This window comes from Scomber japonicus, chromosome 17, assembly GCF_027409825.1.
Source record: "Scomber japonicus isolate fScoJap1 chromosome 17, fScoJap1.pri, whole genome shotgun sequence".
NCBI lineage: Eukaryota > Metazoa > Chordata > Actinopteri > Scombriformes > Scombridae > Scomber > Scomber japonicus.
Genome location: NC_070594.1, coordinates 19872161 through 19890224, shown reverse-complemented (window position 1 = coordinate 19890224; position 18064 = coordinate 19872161). Strand labels below are relative to the sequence as shown.

Sequence of the window (18064 nt, the reverse complement as noted above, 5' to 3'; positions counted from 1 at the left end):
AGTGCCACTAAAGCCATGCTTGGGATTCAAGTTATACCAAAAGCAGCACTCTTTCTCTCTATCTCTCTCCCTCTCTCTCTTTTTTCTCTCTTTCTTCAGTGAGTCTGAAGCAGCAGCAGTGACAGCGTCTCATCTTGAAGAGGAGCGAGCATTACCTGGCTGGTGCTGACTAACGAATAGTAGGCACAGATGGAGGAGGAACAGGTGGTCCGATCTTACTGTAACACAGCTGGGAGAGCAGACAGCTGGATGTTCTGCAACATTCATTTCCAAGAGGAAGAATTGGTGAGGTATTAAGTAGAGCAGCTGTGATGACACTGTAATGGTCTGATACTACACCTATTATAATAAAAAAACAAAAAAAGGTGACTCTTTGTGCTGTGTCAGAGGTGACGGCTGACTGTTTGAATGAGTGAATAAGAAGGCGTGGAGTGAAATGACAAAGCAAAAAAAAAAAAAAAAATCAGTTTGATTTGTCATGGATGAACAGTTAAATAGAGAGAGAGCTATACATTTTTTCACACAAGTATCCCATGCTATATACAGGGCTATTCACCTATGTCAGAGCTAATTCCTTATATATGCATTACTTAAAGTTAATAGAATTTCAATTATATCTTGTGACTTTACATATATATTAATGACTTATACTATGATTTTATAAACTGTAATGTTATTTTCAGCTAATTATGCAACAACCAAAAGTGGAAGTCTCTAACACTAATAGTCCACAGAAGTACGACTCATTACCTTCAATCTAAACTATGATCTAGCTGGATAATACAATGTGTTAACTAAGGCATGTCTATCTATGATAATAGGAAACTGAGAGGGTAATAGTGTTGACTTGCACCCCAAAGGAAAGGCACTCCTGTCAGTTTCTTTCTGAGCATGCGCAACACACACACAAACACACACTTTCTCTCTCTCTCTCTTTCAGTCTTGCACGTGCATGCACAAACACACATGCTCACTCTCTGAAACGACAATCAATTGGTCCGGTCTATTTCATGTGTGAGAGAGGTATGTAGTAGATTTGAGTGTTTAAAGATAATAGAGAATGTATTTAGCAGCCTGCAGTCTGGCTTTGCAGATTCCCTCTGGAATACGTAAAGTTTCCCTAAAGATCTTTAGATTCCAAACTGACAATCCTACGGGCCTGGATAATCGGGTGTTGAGCTTTTAAAAGTCTTTGTCTAATCCTTCTTAAAACGAGCTACCGTGTGTGCTAAAAGGATGCATCATGATTTTTGGAATGATTAGGCCTACAGGAGAAACATCTGTAAGGAAAAATTAAAAAGCATTCAAAATGGCCAACACTTAGGTCCAGAGGGAAAAAAAACTGAAGGAAGAAAAAAAAAAAGCCAAGATTCATACCATGTTGTTTCACTCTTGAGCTGCACTGATTTGAAACAAGAAAAAAACAGTCATTCCCTGCAGTCACCATTCCTGTGGTGGCTGCCATAGCTGCATCAGAGGACTGCAAGTCAGTCACACACATTCACGCACGTCCGTACCCCATTGATCGTTGCCATAGCTGCGCTGGTTAGACAAAAAAAATCAAACAAATAAAATAAAAGTAAAGAAATTAAGACCTCCCATATTTTTTCACAGGTGTGAGGTAGATGAGGGTGGGGGTTTCAGGTATCCTTGATTGAGGGGAGACGTGAGGGTCAGGGGGTTTAGCGGTGAAAGGTTCACCTCTTCGGGCTGTTTCAGGATTTCCTCCACCTCTGGGTCCGGGGGCCGCGGTGTGTGTGGGGCTCCTCAGGGGAGGAGGAGGAGCCCTCCAGAGGAGACGAGCTGGAGCGCTCCTCCTCCTCTGGGGGACAGAGATAGGGCCCGGTCCCTGGGCTGGAGGCCGAGGTAGACGCATGTTGGTCCTGAGAGCCTGTGGCAGGCGCCAGCGCCTTGTGGGGACACTGAGCCACCATGTGCGTGATGCTCTGGCAGTAGTGGCATTTCTTTGGCTGGGGGGGCAGGCCACACTCCTTGGCATGGTGATCCAGACCTCCACAGTTATAACAGCTGCATTAGATGGAGGAGACATTGAGAAAACAGAAAATAGATAGAACGATGAGAAAAATATCAATAATCAAATTGACTCTATTCACATTACTAATTTTCTTCTAAAGTCTTTTAAAGTTTAAAGACAGTTTGTAACTTTACAATTTACCTGCTATATTCATTAAATACAAGACATGACTCTATTAAGAAAGAAACAGCACATTGTGTATTCCAACCACTGCAGAGCTGCTATAACTAGGATTCACCACTAGATGGTGGTATGACACACGACATTGCTCTCACTCACACAAGTGTTAATCTGTGGCATGCCAAACTCAACCATGTGATTCAATTTGAGATGTCTAATTTCATTGTTGGTCTGCTGGGTAATGATTAACACAACTCAGTTTGGAGCATCCACAGTGTCACAGGCTGCAGGTAACTGAAGGACACCACATTAACAACTTTTTCGGACAAGATGTGTTCTGACAGCAGCAGTATTAAATAACCATGAAGCAACGGTTCACCACTGAGGTTATTTTAAAACGAGACAGATCTGACAGACAAGCAATAACAAAGAATGAACTGCTAATCTGTAAAGTGTCAATGCTGTTACTAAGACGACAAATTATACTTTTTCTGAGGGAAAGGTAAAGTCTGTCTCAGTCTTAAACACCTATGAACATGAGCTGAATTATCTCCAGAGAACATTTAACATTCACATTCTCATACAATTAAAAAGACATTCTTGGAGCTTGAATTAAAGTCCAAGTATGGCTCATGTTTCTAATCAATCAAGCAACATTTTCAATGTTTTTCTATGACTGTAGTTAAGTTAATAAAAGCTAGTTGATAAAAGCTAAAAAAATGTACTGGACGAACATTTTAATGAATTTATGCTGCTTTTCAAATGAGCCGTAACCATAAAACAATATCTGTCAAAACTATAAATCTGCCATGAACTTACAGGTATATTTGACATGTTTATTACATTAGAAATTCATTCACAAACAATATACAAACAAATTCTAACTTCTTTGTATGGATTTAAACACACTTCAATCACAGTTCAGTCATTAACGCAATTAAATTCTTCTTAGTGACAACAGTTTTATGTGTGAAGAATCATCACACGACTCTTCTGGCACTTGTGCTCATCAGCAGTGCCAACAGTTGTCATGTTAATCACACTTAGCCTCGTTTTAGAATCATTTGCATTCTCTTTTAGACAGCAGTGTTTTTTAGCGACAAAATAGTGACAGGTGAGCAATGCAGTAAAAGGTTAGGGTGAGTAATGTCAGTGGAAATAACAGTTCATCAGAACAATTCATTAAAGAACCAATACATCAAAATTTCATCAAAAAGTACTCAACAGCCAGTGATGGAGCCCTGGTTCATCTGTTTGTTCGTGTTAGCCAAAGTGTACTGCTTTCATAATTAGTGTCTTCAGCTATAATTCCCTCAACAGCCAAATTATCTTCTTGCAGTTCAGAGTAATGAGATCAGAGAACATACAGGACGGACTGAACAGTAGTTGGTTGCATTGCAGACTGACCAACAGGGGTCAGAGCAGCACATTGGCCACAGTAGCCGCACACACTAAGCGCCTTCACAAAGACACAGGTGACATCACAGACATCTACCTGCCATCTCTGAATCCAATACTGCCAACTTGCTACCTCCTTAATAGAAGGTAGAGACACTTGACCTAAAACTGGATCAATTATCCCAAATAAACTGAATAATTCAGCTGTGTAAAACTATCAGGGAGCCTCCTCACACAGATACAGTTTCCTCCTTTCTAAGAAAAGCTTTTCTTTTCACACAGTAAAAAAAACTGGATGGCGCAGGGTTGTTGTACCGAGGCAGCTGTGGTGCAGCTTGTTCATAAAGGACGTGGAACCGGACTCTAATGCAAATGCAGCCTTGTAGTCATGTGTATAGTGCGTATATTTGTTGGCTGTTATGCACCACAACGTCAAGGCAAATTCCTTGTATGTGCAAACCTACTTGGTGATATTCTTATTCTGACGCGACGCCTTCCTACAACAGATACAGACTATACACTCGGCTCAGCCTCGCAGGGTTCGCTATACATCAAATGAAGGCGTCTTTGTCGGCAGGAGAACAGGGTGCACAACCTCCTCTGCTTTAACCACCAAGCGTTTTCAGCTATGGCTCCCTCTGACACATTTTAGCAAAGCACCCTTCAGGATTTTACTGAGGACAAAACAATTGATCGAGCTACTGCCGCATTGAAATGCATATAAGCCCAATACATCCCTGTGCTAATGCCGTCTCTAATGTAAAAGCTGGCAAATTGATTTAAAATAGCGGCAATGGCAGGCAAAGTGCCCTATTCAATTCCTTAGTATGGTTCACAATAACCATAGCAACAGGCATGTAGTACGGCAGATTGAATAGATTTAATCTATAATTTCAGCCCACCACTGCGGCGAGATGACCACATAACATATGTCTGCAGAACAGCCCTGCTTTCTGTGTGTTAAATGAAACCTGGACTGATGGGATATGCATGAATTATTACATTTCTGCAAACACAGCACATATCAAATAATTCCTTTTAAAATTCTCATCTTTCTCAATTTCTGTATATTTACCGGTCTCCCTTTGGTTTGCGTTTCTGGAGTGGGACCTTCCCTTTTGGTCTCCTCTCGCTGCCTGCACAGGGTCCCCCACCAGGTCCGGTCACCCGCAGGGACTCCAGGCCCTTAGAGGACTTCTTATAGGTGAACTCCACCTGCTCACCCTCCTTTAAGCTGCGGAAGCCCTCCATCACCAGTTTGCTCTGTTGGGAGAAAAAAAAAGCAATAATCCATTTAACAGTGGAAGAAGCATAATGGCTGCAACACATATGGATCTGTGTGTACGTCAGTTGAAAAGAAAGATTTAAGTTAGCACCAGCCTTACTTGAATTTTCTTTCATGTATGATGAATTTAATTTGATTGATAAGAAGATACAATCATAATCTATACAATAATAATTCTGATGGGGTTCGTATGTCTGACTTTTGTAAGAGCACAATTCAATGTAACACAGCAGTAAAACAATTCATATCTGAGTCATTTAAATTATTTTAGGCCTCCAAATGACCTTGAATTATGATGAATCATTTGGGATCCAATTGAAATCTATTCAAATATCTTTTTTAACACTTTAAAAACACAACTATCGAGCTGTGCTTTACTTGTTCCACAGCACAGTAAATAGATAACGACTATGTGTCTTATGCATAAATGACAGGCTTCAGCGCACAAGTGAAAGGTAAAAGACTGTCTATCTTGCAATAGAGGTTATCTTTCCCAGAAAGTCTCCATTTAACCCTTATTTCTACTTTGTGTCTGCACAGCAGGAAAGCTTAGCATTGATGTCATGTAAGTCCACATCCATCGGAGAAGATGAAACACTTAAAATATTGAACAGTTGTCCAAGAGCATTACTGTGTCTGTGAGTGACCAAACAGCCCTCCAATCAACACTTTTTCGTCTCCAATAAATCAGCCCTTATCATCAGTGGCAAGTTTACCGTGCTGCTGCATGCGGCAAACACAACGTCCAGTAACACATCAAGACATCATTTTAAACATGGCGAACTGACTATATGTGAACTGCCATGACAGTCTGTACACAGAGAGACTTATCTCACACAGAGCGTCCTTGCTGTACTCCCCTACTTTTTGCAGAGGCACCACTTCCTATTCCTTCTGTGTGTGTATATGAAGAGCGGGGGGGGATGAGCGTGTCACACCCTTGCAATCATTCTCTCTCAGCACATCCACCATCCATCTTATCTACATGATCAGAATTATTGATGTAGTTACTACATAACCACTGGACAATGATTTATGTCTTGTTGATCACGCAGAGCGGACGGCTGATAGGCTCTTTCTGTGACCTTCATGAATCGCAGCAAGCCCTGCAGATCTCGGCATAGGTAAACACACACCCACATGAGCGTGCAATGTGCAGAGCGAACCTACTACCTACTATACATCCAGGCCTATAAATAAAATACAGCTATTGTGTAAATGCAGTGCCTGCTGTAAAGACAGATGTGTAGGAGACAGAGGAGGAGAAAGGAACAAATGATCAGAGGGATTCAAATGTGAAAGTATAGAGGCAGAAGAGAAAATGTGCTTTACAGCCTCTTTCTATAATGCCCCGTGTCAACAACTGCTGCAGTTACAGGAAGCAAGAGGTGCTCTCTACACAATCTATTTATAGATGTCAATTAATATGTAGGAGAAAGCAAAACAAGAGAAGTAAAAGAGGGGATATATAAAACTTAGAGAAGAGAGAAACATGAGATAGACATGTTAATTAATTACAAACTAATAATAGAGTCTCAACACGTTTGAATGCATTGAAAGTAGTTTATGATTCGTTTCACGGTTCAGTAAAAATATATAAAGCAGTCTCAGATTATGTTTGAGGTTTTAAACTTTGCTATTTTTAAAGTGTAATTTAAAACAAAAACCAATAAAAAAATTGAAAGTGTAAATTAAAGAAGTATCTTTCCTCCATTACTGCTACTTTTAAAATGAAATCAAGGATTTCACAAAGCTGAACTAGCTGCTTTAACACGCACTAGGTTATCAAGTTATTGTATTTATATACATATTTATTTTATTCATATTTAGAACATCTAAATGTAGAATAGGCCAAGACTTTTCTAAAACTAAAAACCTTTTGTGAATATAAAAATTAAAGTTTGTGTTAATTAAACCAGTTTGCATTTTGTTTTAATATAATTTCAGACACATTCTTTTTGACAATTTAGACATTTTAAACTGTGTTTTCTACTTAAACTTAATACCTAAAAGGGTTTTATATGAAGGACAAACTAAATACATAAAAACTCTCCATAAAAAATATCCATAAAACATTTAAAAGATCTTAATACAATACGTATATTCTCATTGCTTGACTTATTTCAATTAATTTTAAAGTAATGTGTATAATTAGAATACATTTATTTCCTGTAATAATAGAACAGAATAGTTTTTCTAGACATATCACAGGATCAAATAATTTAGATAATTTAGTTGAAAACAGGCTTAATTTTAAAAATGAAATAAATTGTTTATTCACCAAAAAACCTTCCATAAAGAACTTCCTCATGCTTTAATGTCTGACATTCTCTCAAACTATTCTTCCTCCTTTTTTACACACACTACATATTGTATGTGTAAAGTAAAATCACACCATTTCAGATATTTTCATGACAGCAATTTTCCATAAATGAATGCATTCTTTTCTATATCAAATGTGCTGGTGAGAGCTACAGTCAAGGCCGACTTGCTGCTTTTTGATCGCTGTCGGAGAGTTGTGCATTATGTGCATTCAAGTATTGAATTTAGCTTTAAGGAAAGGACACAGATCAGGGAATGTAAATGAGTGAAAGCAAAGATTGTGCACAACAGATGTAAAGGAGGGGGACGATGAGGTGAGTCATATACGGAGCGTGGGACTTTATGTAACTGATTAGGATCAATCTCCTGCGGCTGTCCTACAATAATGACAGATTACGAGATTCAACACTCTAGCGTCATGAATACGCCAAACCTGGTTTTCTGTTTCTTTAAAATAACCTTAGGCCACCTAAACTCTGCACATTCTAATTAAATACCAAATGCTTTTTTACGATTCTCATCATCAACATGGCTGAAAGGCATTCCTGCAGCACAAAAATCAGTAGACAGAAAATAAATAATAGCCAATCCACCACAAAACAGAGCATTCTGAATAATGATGAATAATCATGGTCTGGTCTGGAGACCGTGTGGCACATGAGCCCTTCCTCTTCCTCTCCTGTCTTTGGTCTACAGGCGGCTTGTCTCTCCAGGTCAAAGTTGAGTGGTTTGTCTCAGCACCCTACCCCCTCTCCAACCCCCTCAATGCCCACAATGCACCAGTGAGGAAACCACACAACCCCTTTTGTTCTGCAGAAATGCAGGAAAACACACACATACGCATTCACTCACACACACACACACACACACACACACACACACAAACACACAGGCACACACAGTCCTCCTCCATATAGGATGTGGTACGTAATTTTTTGCTATCACACACTCGTGCCCTTCTGTCTCAGATGAGTGTAATTTGTGTTTCTGAAGCAACAGCTCAGTCTCTCCACAATTACGTAATAAAACCCAGCATGTGGATTTACGTATGTGTGTGTGTGTGTGTGTGTGTGTGTGCCTCTGTGCTGGTGTATGCATGTGTCAGTGTGTGTGTGTGTGTGTGTGTGTGTGTGTGTGTGTGTGTGAGAAAAAAAACAAAAAACTTCACAAATCAGAACCTGTAACCCGAGTCCCCTCCTCTCGAGTGACCTGGCGGGTGTCCTGACCCGTTTCAGTTTACGCACAGAGGTCAGGAAAGGGCACGGACGGGGGAGAGGGAACGAGAGAACGTCAGAGAGAAAAGAGAGAGAGAGGGAGAGCACAAAATGGAGGAGTGGCCTGGAGCCCGGGAGGGAGGGTAGGGTAGGGTGTGGGGTGGGGTGGTGGTGGTGGTGGGGAGGGAGTGGGGGGTTGAGGTGGTGGAGGAGGGAGGGAGGGAGAGTTTGGAGGAGGGGGGAGGTTTCGTGGAAATGCCTCCAGCGCATTCTGTTCAGCTCCAATGGAGGAGCAACTCCTGATCAGTGGCTGGACTTGGGGGGAGCCCAGGAACAAAACCCCCATTTGATCAGGAGCCCCACAGGTCAGCAGCAGAAATCCGGGGGTCAGCGGTATAACCATCGCAGCACCACCCCCTGCCTGACTGGAGGACCACACCAGCACTCTACGCTTTAACAGAGAGCCACCAGCAGCTAATGTCATCCTAAAAAATTTAAAGAAATGGATCCAACAAAATGGATACCGACGCACTTTAAAATGGCTATTATGTATATGAGCCTCTTATATATGTAATAAATATCTTCGTATAGCTCTGCACGTGTGTGTGACTGTGTGCGTGCGTGTGCGTGTGTGTGTAGGAAGGAGCCAGCGATCAATACGGACTCCAACATCCTGGATAGAAATAGCCCTCCTTTTCATCAGCCGGGCCCTCGTCATCACCAGGCCCAGCAATCAATACAGGAAGCTGTAACGTGAGGGGATGGGGAAGCGGAGAGGAGAGGAGAGGAGACCCACCATCCTCCCTCCACCTTCATTCCATCCTCTCTCTCTCACTCTCTCTCTCTCTCTCTCTCTCTCTCTCTTTCCGTGGCGACCACCAGCTATGGAATGGCTAATTATGGGATGCTTTAAATCAGAGGTGGCCCACGCGGAGCCGTACGCTGTTTTGTGCTCATATGAAGAGGAAAGGGTGTGTGTGTGTGTGTGTGTGTGTGTGTGTGTGTAGGGGTGAGCGTGACAGGAGATGGCGGTCACCATGTGGCGTTGTGCCATTAAGTAGCTTTTTACACACAGGAAATGCTAAGTGGACAAAGCTGGGCCAGATCAGCTCAGATGGACATAACCCAACAGGATGCATATAAACCAAAGAAGAAAGAGGAGAGAGAGAAAGAGCGAGAAAGCTGGATGAAGGAGGGAAGGGAGGAGAAAAAAAACAAAAAACAACACACACACACACACACACACACACACACACACACACACACACACACACGCTCGGGCAAAAACATGCTGGCTAAAAACCACCAACAGAGCCCGGGCCTTATGACGCTGACACCCCAGTCCTCCTCAACACGTTGTCATTAGTGGCCCTGACCCTTGAACCCTGCCCAACCCCCATCAAACACTTAAAAGCCTTCATGTTTCCCCTGCCTCAAATTAACAACATGCAACACCCGCGATTATGACTGGGGCAAATATTTGATCTGAGGGAGGAAGCACTAGATCATCTTGCTACATTTATCAGCATGAAGGGGGAAATGACTGTCGCTGAGGTGACTGGTGATAAAACACACAGTCAGTCTGCTAACAACAGAACCACAGTTACAAAGCACTACTTCTTTTTTTTGAAAATGGTTATGTTGTTTCCAAATTCTAGTCTAAACCACATCCAGACAAATTATTAATGGCTAATATATGAAAACTGGTTGGAACATAAAAAACAGGTTACATGATTTTTTTTATTTGTCACATTTTTTATGCTATGAAAACACACCTTTTCACATATGACCTGCCATTGTCTTAGTTGAATATGTATAAAACATGCACATGGTTTAAATTAAAATAATGTCTAATGTCTAAATGATTTTGTTCTACTTGATTACATTTGATCAGAACCAACAGCAGTATGTTTGTGCACTAAACTCAACCAGCAACCTAACAAATAATACTCAAATAATATGTCCAACATGACACAAGTGGAATTATGGATATTAGCTCAATCACTTGCTAATGACATTGCTATTAGAATTTTTTTTAATAGCTTCTGTTTACATATTTCCATCACTTATCTTTATACATGATCTTCTCTTAGCTCATTAGCTGAGTCCTGCATTTAGTGACTTCTCTGATTTTCTTTGGGAGAAAAGTTACAGTTTCTTTCCCTCTTTCTCTGCCCTTTGAAACTGAATCAGACTATACATGATTTCTATTAAAAACATAACCGATGCATCTCCAAAAGCAAACTCATTTTCTACACATGCGCTTTTCCATTTCCTGTTTATCTCCATATTCTATTAAAGTGTTTGTGTTTTCATTAATCTTTTAGAGCTTAAACAATTAGTAAGTAGCTAATTAATTTTTCAAAACAAAACATGACAAACACTTTTTTTCTGCTTCCGGCTGCAAAATATGTGAGGATTGGATTTGATTTTCTTTATCAGAGTCAACTGAATTTATTTAGGTTGCAAAATGTTGGTCAGATTTTAAAAAAGCAATTTGAAAATGTCATTTTGGGTTTTAAAAAAATGGGCATTTCTTAATTTATTTCTTTTATTTTTATAGACCAAATGATTAATTGAGAGAATAACACATGCATAATGATATAGTAACTATTTGTTGCCCAGCTATATTTATTCCCATACATGTCTGTTAGAGGTGCAAGATCAAAAAAAAGGCAATTTTGTTAGAGAGAGAAATTAAACCTTTTTTTTCCAAAGACATATCTACTGAACATGTTTGCATTAGCTTTGATTCATGTATTATTTTTTGCATGTTTCTGTAATGAAATGAAACATCAGCGGCTCAGAGCTGGCTCCTGCAGGAACCCTTCATGTATTTCCAGGTGAATTGCAACGTGTTTTTAGCCCTGCTCTGCTTTCTACTCCACCACCTTTCCAATTACCAATCATCTCCGCTGTATGTGGCCAGCTCCTCAAAAGGAAGTCACATGACTACTCTTTCTTCTTCTTTTGCGTTTTTTGATGTGCAGAAGAGAAGGGTGGGTTGGGTGGAGGGGGTGTGGTGGTGGATGTGGTGGTGGTGGTGGTGGTGGTGGAGGGGGGTAGTGTGGCTGCAGGAGAGACAAAGCCTGATACTGGCTATCTGGAGGCAGAGATGGGTGGGGCCTGCATGCCAAACGGTGACACGGACCAGAGGTTAATCTCACTAGGGGCCCACTTTAACCTCGCTACACAAAACACACGCTCTCTAGCGCGTGCGTGCACACACACACACACACACTAACATACACTCAAAACCTAAAACATCTTACAATGGTTCACATGTAGACATCAACAACCTGAGCATAAAGTATGAATCACACGCACATACACACATACACACACTAACACACAGGGGCTCCATAAATTGAACACACACTCTGGAGGTTTCAGGAGAATAGCAGCAGCAGCAAACTGTTCAACATTTCAAACTGATTACTGACAAAGGGCAAGCAGCCCCCCACCTCACCGCCACACACCCCTTCACCCCACCCAACCCTCCTGCCTTTTTGTCTTTAAAGAAATTCCTCTTTTTAAAGAATGCCCGAGGAGAGAGCACCCCCCGTGTCCCAGCAGGAACTCACACACACACACACACACACACACACACACACACTCACATTTACACACACACACACACACACTCACATTTACACACAGAAAAACACAGGTAGAGGAGTGGGTTGACAAACAGACATAATGAAATTGCCTGTGCGTGGAATCACTGAGAGGCACGGAGGGTGAAGAAGCTTAATTACGCTCTGGCTCTCTCTCTCACACTCACACACACACACACACACAAACACACACCTTCCAAAAGGAAGTGATCAGATAGGAGCCCTGATGAAGAGGCCTCCCAGGAAGAGAACTCGTGGTCGGGCGGGGACCCCTCTCGCTGACTCACACACACACACACACACACACACACACTCTCTCTCACCCTCCCTCTCTTACCTCCTGCTCCTCCACTCACTCGTCTTTTTCCAACCTCTTGCTCATGTTTTTCCTCCTCGACTACCACTGGCAAAACCGCCCTCCCCACCACCACCACCACCACCACCACCACCACCTCCCCCGACCCCTCCTCCTCCTCCTCCTCCTACCCACCTCCCGCGACCCTCCGCCGCCCCCACCCCACACTTATATTTCCCACATCCCTCCTCTTTCCCTCTCCTAGGAAAACTCCCCCCCTCCTCTCCCTTCCCTTCCCCTCCCCCTCCTCCCTCCTCCCTTCTCTCTCTCTCTCTCTCTCTCTCTACGGGCTTCTCCTGTCCTCATGCTCCCTCTTCCCCTCCCCATCATTCTTACCTCTGCCTCTCTCTCATGTGCGTTTAGGGTCAGTGTGTAAAAATACATTTGCAGCCTTTTTTACTGTGTGTGTTTTTTTTCCTTGTATCATAAATGCTGAAAATATGACATGACCTTTGTGTCAAGACAAACACTTTCTTTCATTCTGCTCTTCATGCAGGTGGAATTATTGGCTTTTCGCTGATTGGAATATTTCTACCCTAACAGAAATATTCTTACCCTAAGACTCATTATAAACCATTAGACCTGCAATTAGTCGATTTATCGATTAGTCAGTCAACTGAAAATTAATTACCAATTATTTTGGAAATGGATTTAATCATTTTGAGTAATTTTTTTGGAAGAAACTGTCCAGATTCCAGCTTCTCAAACGTGAACATTTTCTGGTTTAATTAGTCGTTAGGAAGTCACCTTCAGCTTCACGCAACAGTGGTCGACATTTTTCACCATTTTCTGACATTTTCATAAACCAGATGAATAATCTATGCATCAAATTTTAAATAATAAATCAATAATGGAAATAATCTTTAATTGCGGCACTACAAAATCTGCATTTCAAAGACTGTTCCCACACACAGACACAGCTATGACAACTAATCTAACTCATAATTCGACACCCCCTGAAGCTGAACATCACATAAACTCCTGTACATCGCATCAATATCTTACACATGGCTTCAGGCTGCCAGCAGAGACAGAGGAAGGACTGCTTTGAGAGAATGAGTGACTGATTTAATAAGTAGTGTACAATGAAGGCAAATGAATGGGGTGTTTTGCTTTGAATATGACAATGTGACTGTGAATGCACATTGTCTGCTCTTTGTGCTAAATGACTACTGCGTTATTGTACACACATAGCTGGAAACACATGAGTATAAACATATGATTCACTCTATGCTTGTCAACTATTTATAAGCTTGTTGGGGATTTTTTGTATACTTTAAAACAACTACTAATGTGACTAGCTCCATTTCATTTAAGGAAATCATTATCCAGAGTAGGAAGTGACAGTTATTAACGGGAATGATATGTTCAACACTACGTCTTGTTATAATTTAAATATACAGACTTTAAACCACATCATGGATTTAATCAATCTTCCCACAGATACTCTACCAGCCTGTCTTGTCCTGTAGTTACAAAATGCTGAGACAGAAAGTGTTTATTTGACTTCAGCTCAGCTTGTTTCCCAAACTAGCCCTTTCCTCTTACTGGACTAATCCACTTCTAAACATATCTGGCCAGCAGGGAAATCAGGAGGCTGGAGTATGTAGTATTCAGCGCATTCTGTCGATAGGAGCCACAATATGAGGGTATCAATCAAGAACTGATCATGCATTGCTGCGATATGCACTTTCCTGAGCCTCTCCACATTTTCAAATATTCACAGCAGCACAAGTGCATCCTCACACATAGAAATGCAGACAGACAAAATACATAATGTATAATGTATAATGATACAGTCATGCTATGACTATAGAGACAGATGGAGGAGAGGTCAACATTTTTGTTTAGAGCTGCAACCGTTATAATAAGCATTATTTTCATTGTCCATTAATGTGTAGATTATTTTCTCCATTTATCAATCAGTTGTTTGGTGTGTAAAATGTCAAATGAAAAATGTTGATCATCATTTCATAAAGCCCACGATGCAACAAAAAATGTTGTGTTTTGTCACGACCAACAGTCCACAACCCAAAGATATTCAGTTTCCTATCGTAGAAGACTAAATTAAACAATCACCTAAATCTAAACATTTTTATTGTCAGTGTATTAAATAATTCACTTTACCTCCATCAAGATTACTATTAACAAACTAATCATTTCAAATATGTTTCAAATATAAATCATAATTTAAATATGTTTCAAAAATTAAATAAGATGATTGCAGCAAAAAAAAAACAACAACAACCTGAGAACATTAAATTGAAGCAGTAACATTCAAGGTTTCATCTCATCACTGCACACTGTAAACACTGCTACACAACACACAGGCTGAAACACCATCTCATCAGTATAAAGCAAACCAAACCAAACTCAGTGGTACCGCTTCCTGTTTCCACATTTACAACTTTTTTTTTTAAATCACACTATTTAAGTCACTGAAGGATAGAGTAATACATCCATGCTTTAATGAAACCATCATTTCTATGTTTTCAACACTCCCAGCTCTTCTGATACTGATCAATGCACTGCTGACATCTGACCCCTAATGTACACCACCACCCCCCTCCTCCTTCCCACCAGTTCAGCACAACATCCCGTGACTCCACAATATAGACACCGCCAAGAGGAGGGTGTCCAATGAAATAGTAAAGAAAAAAAAACACCTCTCCTCATCCTCATGTCGTTCCTCCCGAGTGTTTTAAAGCCACTTTACAGGGCCGTAAAAAAAAAAAAAAGAACGATTTAACGTGAGGGATCGAAAGAGGAAGGGAGGACTTTGACTGCTCTTTGTTTGCTGCAGAATAAGTCGGAAAAGAGGCCTCTGAGAATGAACTACATGCACACACTAAATCAACTGAAAACAGGTCAGGCTCCACGTCACATGCGAGAGGAAAAGCAAAAAGGAGGAGAGGAGAGGAAACAAGGATGTATCTCAATAAAGTGGATGTTACGTTTCAATATGCATCAAAATTCAGCTTTCACACAACATGAGTGTGTAGAGTGGGGTTTTTTAAAAGAAAAAAAGAAAAAAGCCTGCTTTCCGACATGTTAGCTGGCTAGATATCAACCCTGCTCTGCTGTCCATTAGGGCCAAGTGTGAAACTAACCGTGTCATAGGCACACGACATTTCTTCCCTTCCCTTTACAGTGCAAGAGGGAAGCAAAGGGAGGGGAAAACTGGACGCATGTGGCTCAAAGAGGAAACTTAACGTGTTTTTTTTTTCTTCCCTCTCTCTCTCTCTCTCTCTCTCTCTCTTCAAGCCCGTGGGCAACGTGTGATTACACAGTAACATGTTGGGCAATGCAAAACATCCGGATGATACAATGTAACTACCGACTGGTGTCCTGAGAAGAAATAAAAAGGGGGTCCTGCGGTTATCAGGATGGGATTGGAAGAGACAGTGAAATTGTTGTTCTGTTTTTTGAAAAGGGGAGGAGAGAAAAAAAAAAAAGTAATCAATCATTCGTCGCTTTTTGCACGTTTTTTTTTCTCTCCCCCCAAATGCTCACCACATCAGTCGGCTACAAAAGCAGATGTTTTTTTTTGTTTTGTTTTTGTTTGGGTTTTTTTTTTTTTTTTTTTTGTCCGTCCCCCCACCCCGTCCCCTCCCGCCCCCCCCCTGCGTTCAACTTACTTGGTGGACGAAAACATCCAGAGGTGGGTCGACGGGGCTCCCTTCGCTGCTGGTCATTGAGATAAATCCAAAGCCCATCCGGACGTTGAACCATTTGCAGAAGCCCGATCCCGACAGGATCTGAGGTCGAGTCCGGTCCTCCTGCTCGGTGGACTTGGCGGGGTCTTCTCCGCCACCTTTACCCGGCCCTCCTGCAACAACAGGGCACACACAAGAAGCACTTAGAACATTTTTTTTTTTTTTTTAAGGCTTGGAGATTACACCGCAGGATGGCTACTCCACTGAGCTCATACTGGTTTATATAAGTTTAACGGGATCAGTTGCGTGAAAAAAAAAAAAAAAAAAAAAACTTCTTCAAGAAGCGTGGGGGGAATCCCCTCCACTTGCAAATACAGGCTGTGTGAAGTTCAGGGCCGGTAGAAATTCCCTATACTACTATTTTCGACATAAGCGAGCAAGGGGCGCATGGTGCTGTGATCCGGTGTGCACCAACGCCAACATTCCCCCCCACTCCAAAAAAAAAAAAAAAAAAGTTGTTTGTTACTCCATGACAGATGATTCGTGCACAGGCATGCTCGGTCGGTGTGTAACTTGTGGAGGATTTTTTTTTTCGTGCATCAACAGCCCGCTCTCAATGTGGAGTTTGTCGGCTATAAGGACCCCCCCCCCCCCCTTCCACTCCAACCCCCCTCCAAAAAAAGGCAGGTGTACACATGGTTCCTCGAGCTTTACCAGTGAGGCAGAATAGCATATAGGCTCTAACAATGCATACATCTCAATGCAGCGAAACATGGTTAGACCTGGTTACACAGCAGAGGGGCGGTTCGGGTCGGTTTTTTTAAAAAGGTTTGGAACAATAATCACGTTGCACCTTGTCCCCCCCCCCCCCCCCCCCCCACCACCACCACCACCACTACCACCTCCTCCCACTACAACCACCACCTCCACCTCCCCTCCCTCTCCTAGAGCGAGAAGATAGAGGAGGAGGGGGGGGGGGGGGGTGAGAGGTGTGTGTGTGTGTGTGGTGGTGGTGGTGGGGGGGGTGGGGGTACTAAGAGCAGAAAATAGAAAAATAATTGCAGAATAACCTTCGGCCATGTTTCCCCGCGGACCCTCTGCGCCCAAGTTGCAATAGAGAAGCTTCCTCTGCGAAAACGGGCTGCGGTAGTCACCATTAATCCGACATCCTCGATCCCATCGGTCACCAATTTAGCTCGCATGGTACAGCGTGCTTTCTGCCTTTTGATATTTTTGTCATGTCTCTCTCTCTTCCCTTCAATCCTTTCCTCACTCACACCACCTCTGTACTGCTCCCCTCTCTCTGTCTCTCTCTCCCTCTCCCTCTCCCTCTCCCCCTCTCTCTCTCTCTCTCTCTCCTTCGCTCTCATTCGCTCTCGAGCTGGCTGTGCCCGTTCCCGTAGTGAGAACACGTGACTTTGTCAATTACATGCTTTCTCGCTGCTAATTTCTGCCCCTGCGATCTTTTAGGATAGAAGGGAATCGGACTCGCGACCGCTTTCACTCTCGAGCTGCCTGATTGTAAAAAAAGTTTGTGCTTCCACTGAGCCGATAACATGCAGTAAACTTCACTGCTTGTTCTGGGTTTGGTTGAGGCGGTGAATACTGTATCATAAGGGGGTTTGTGTAGCCACATGAGGCTATTATACTCTGAGATTAGATTAAATTGGATTGAATTAAATTTGAATGATCCCTGTGGAGTAATTTGATGGTGCAGCAGAAAGAAAAAAGAAAACAATGAAGCAAACAAAAAGAAGTAAAACAAATGAAGTAAATAAAAGAATGTAGGCCTGAATTTAAATATATTCTCATGATTATGTGTGCATGCTTATGGGGATGTGTCAGCAGGAGGATGCATATTAAAGTCCCCTTCCACTCAAATATGTGTGTGTCCTTGTTACTTCATAGTGATGGATGTGCAGAGTTTGACACTGGAAGGCTGTTTTCACATTCCTCAGCTGAAGGGGGGGGGGGGGGGGGGTTCTCTGTGTTCACCTTAAATGTGAGTTTAATGTGAATGTACGAGCAGGATTTTGTGACATCACAACTAGTTTGGAGCCAA

At 41.9% G+C, this 18064-nt stretch overlaps 1 protein-coding gene across 1 annotated transcript; it reads right to left on the bottom strand.

Moving 5' to 3' along the window:
• Positions 1–1715: 1715 nt before the first annotated feature.
• Positions 1716–17247, bottom strand: lin28b (lin-28 homolog B (C. elegans)). The gene is made up of 4 exons (XM_053337198.1): positions 17073–17247; positions 15985–16175; positions 4629–4816; positions 1716–2028 (listed from the first exon to the last, which is right to left on the bottom strand). Exons 1-4 carry the CDS (start codon positions 17080–17082, stop codon positions 1716–1718), a joined length of 702 nt encoding a protein of 233 aa, XP_053193173.1. The 5' UTR covers positions 17083–17247.
• Positions 17248–18064: the final 817 nt, after the last annotated feature.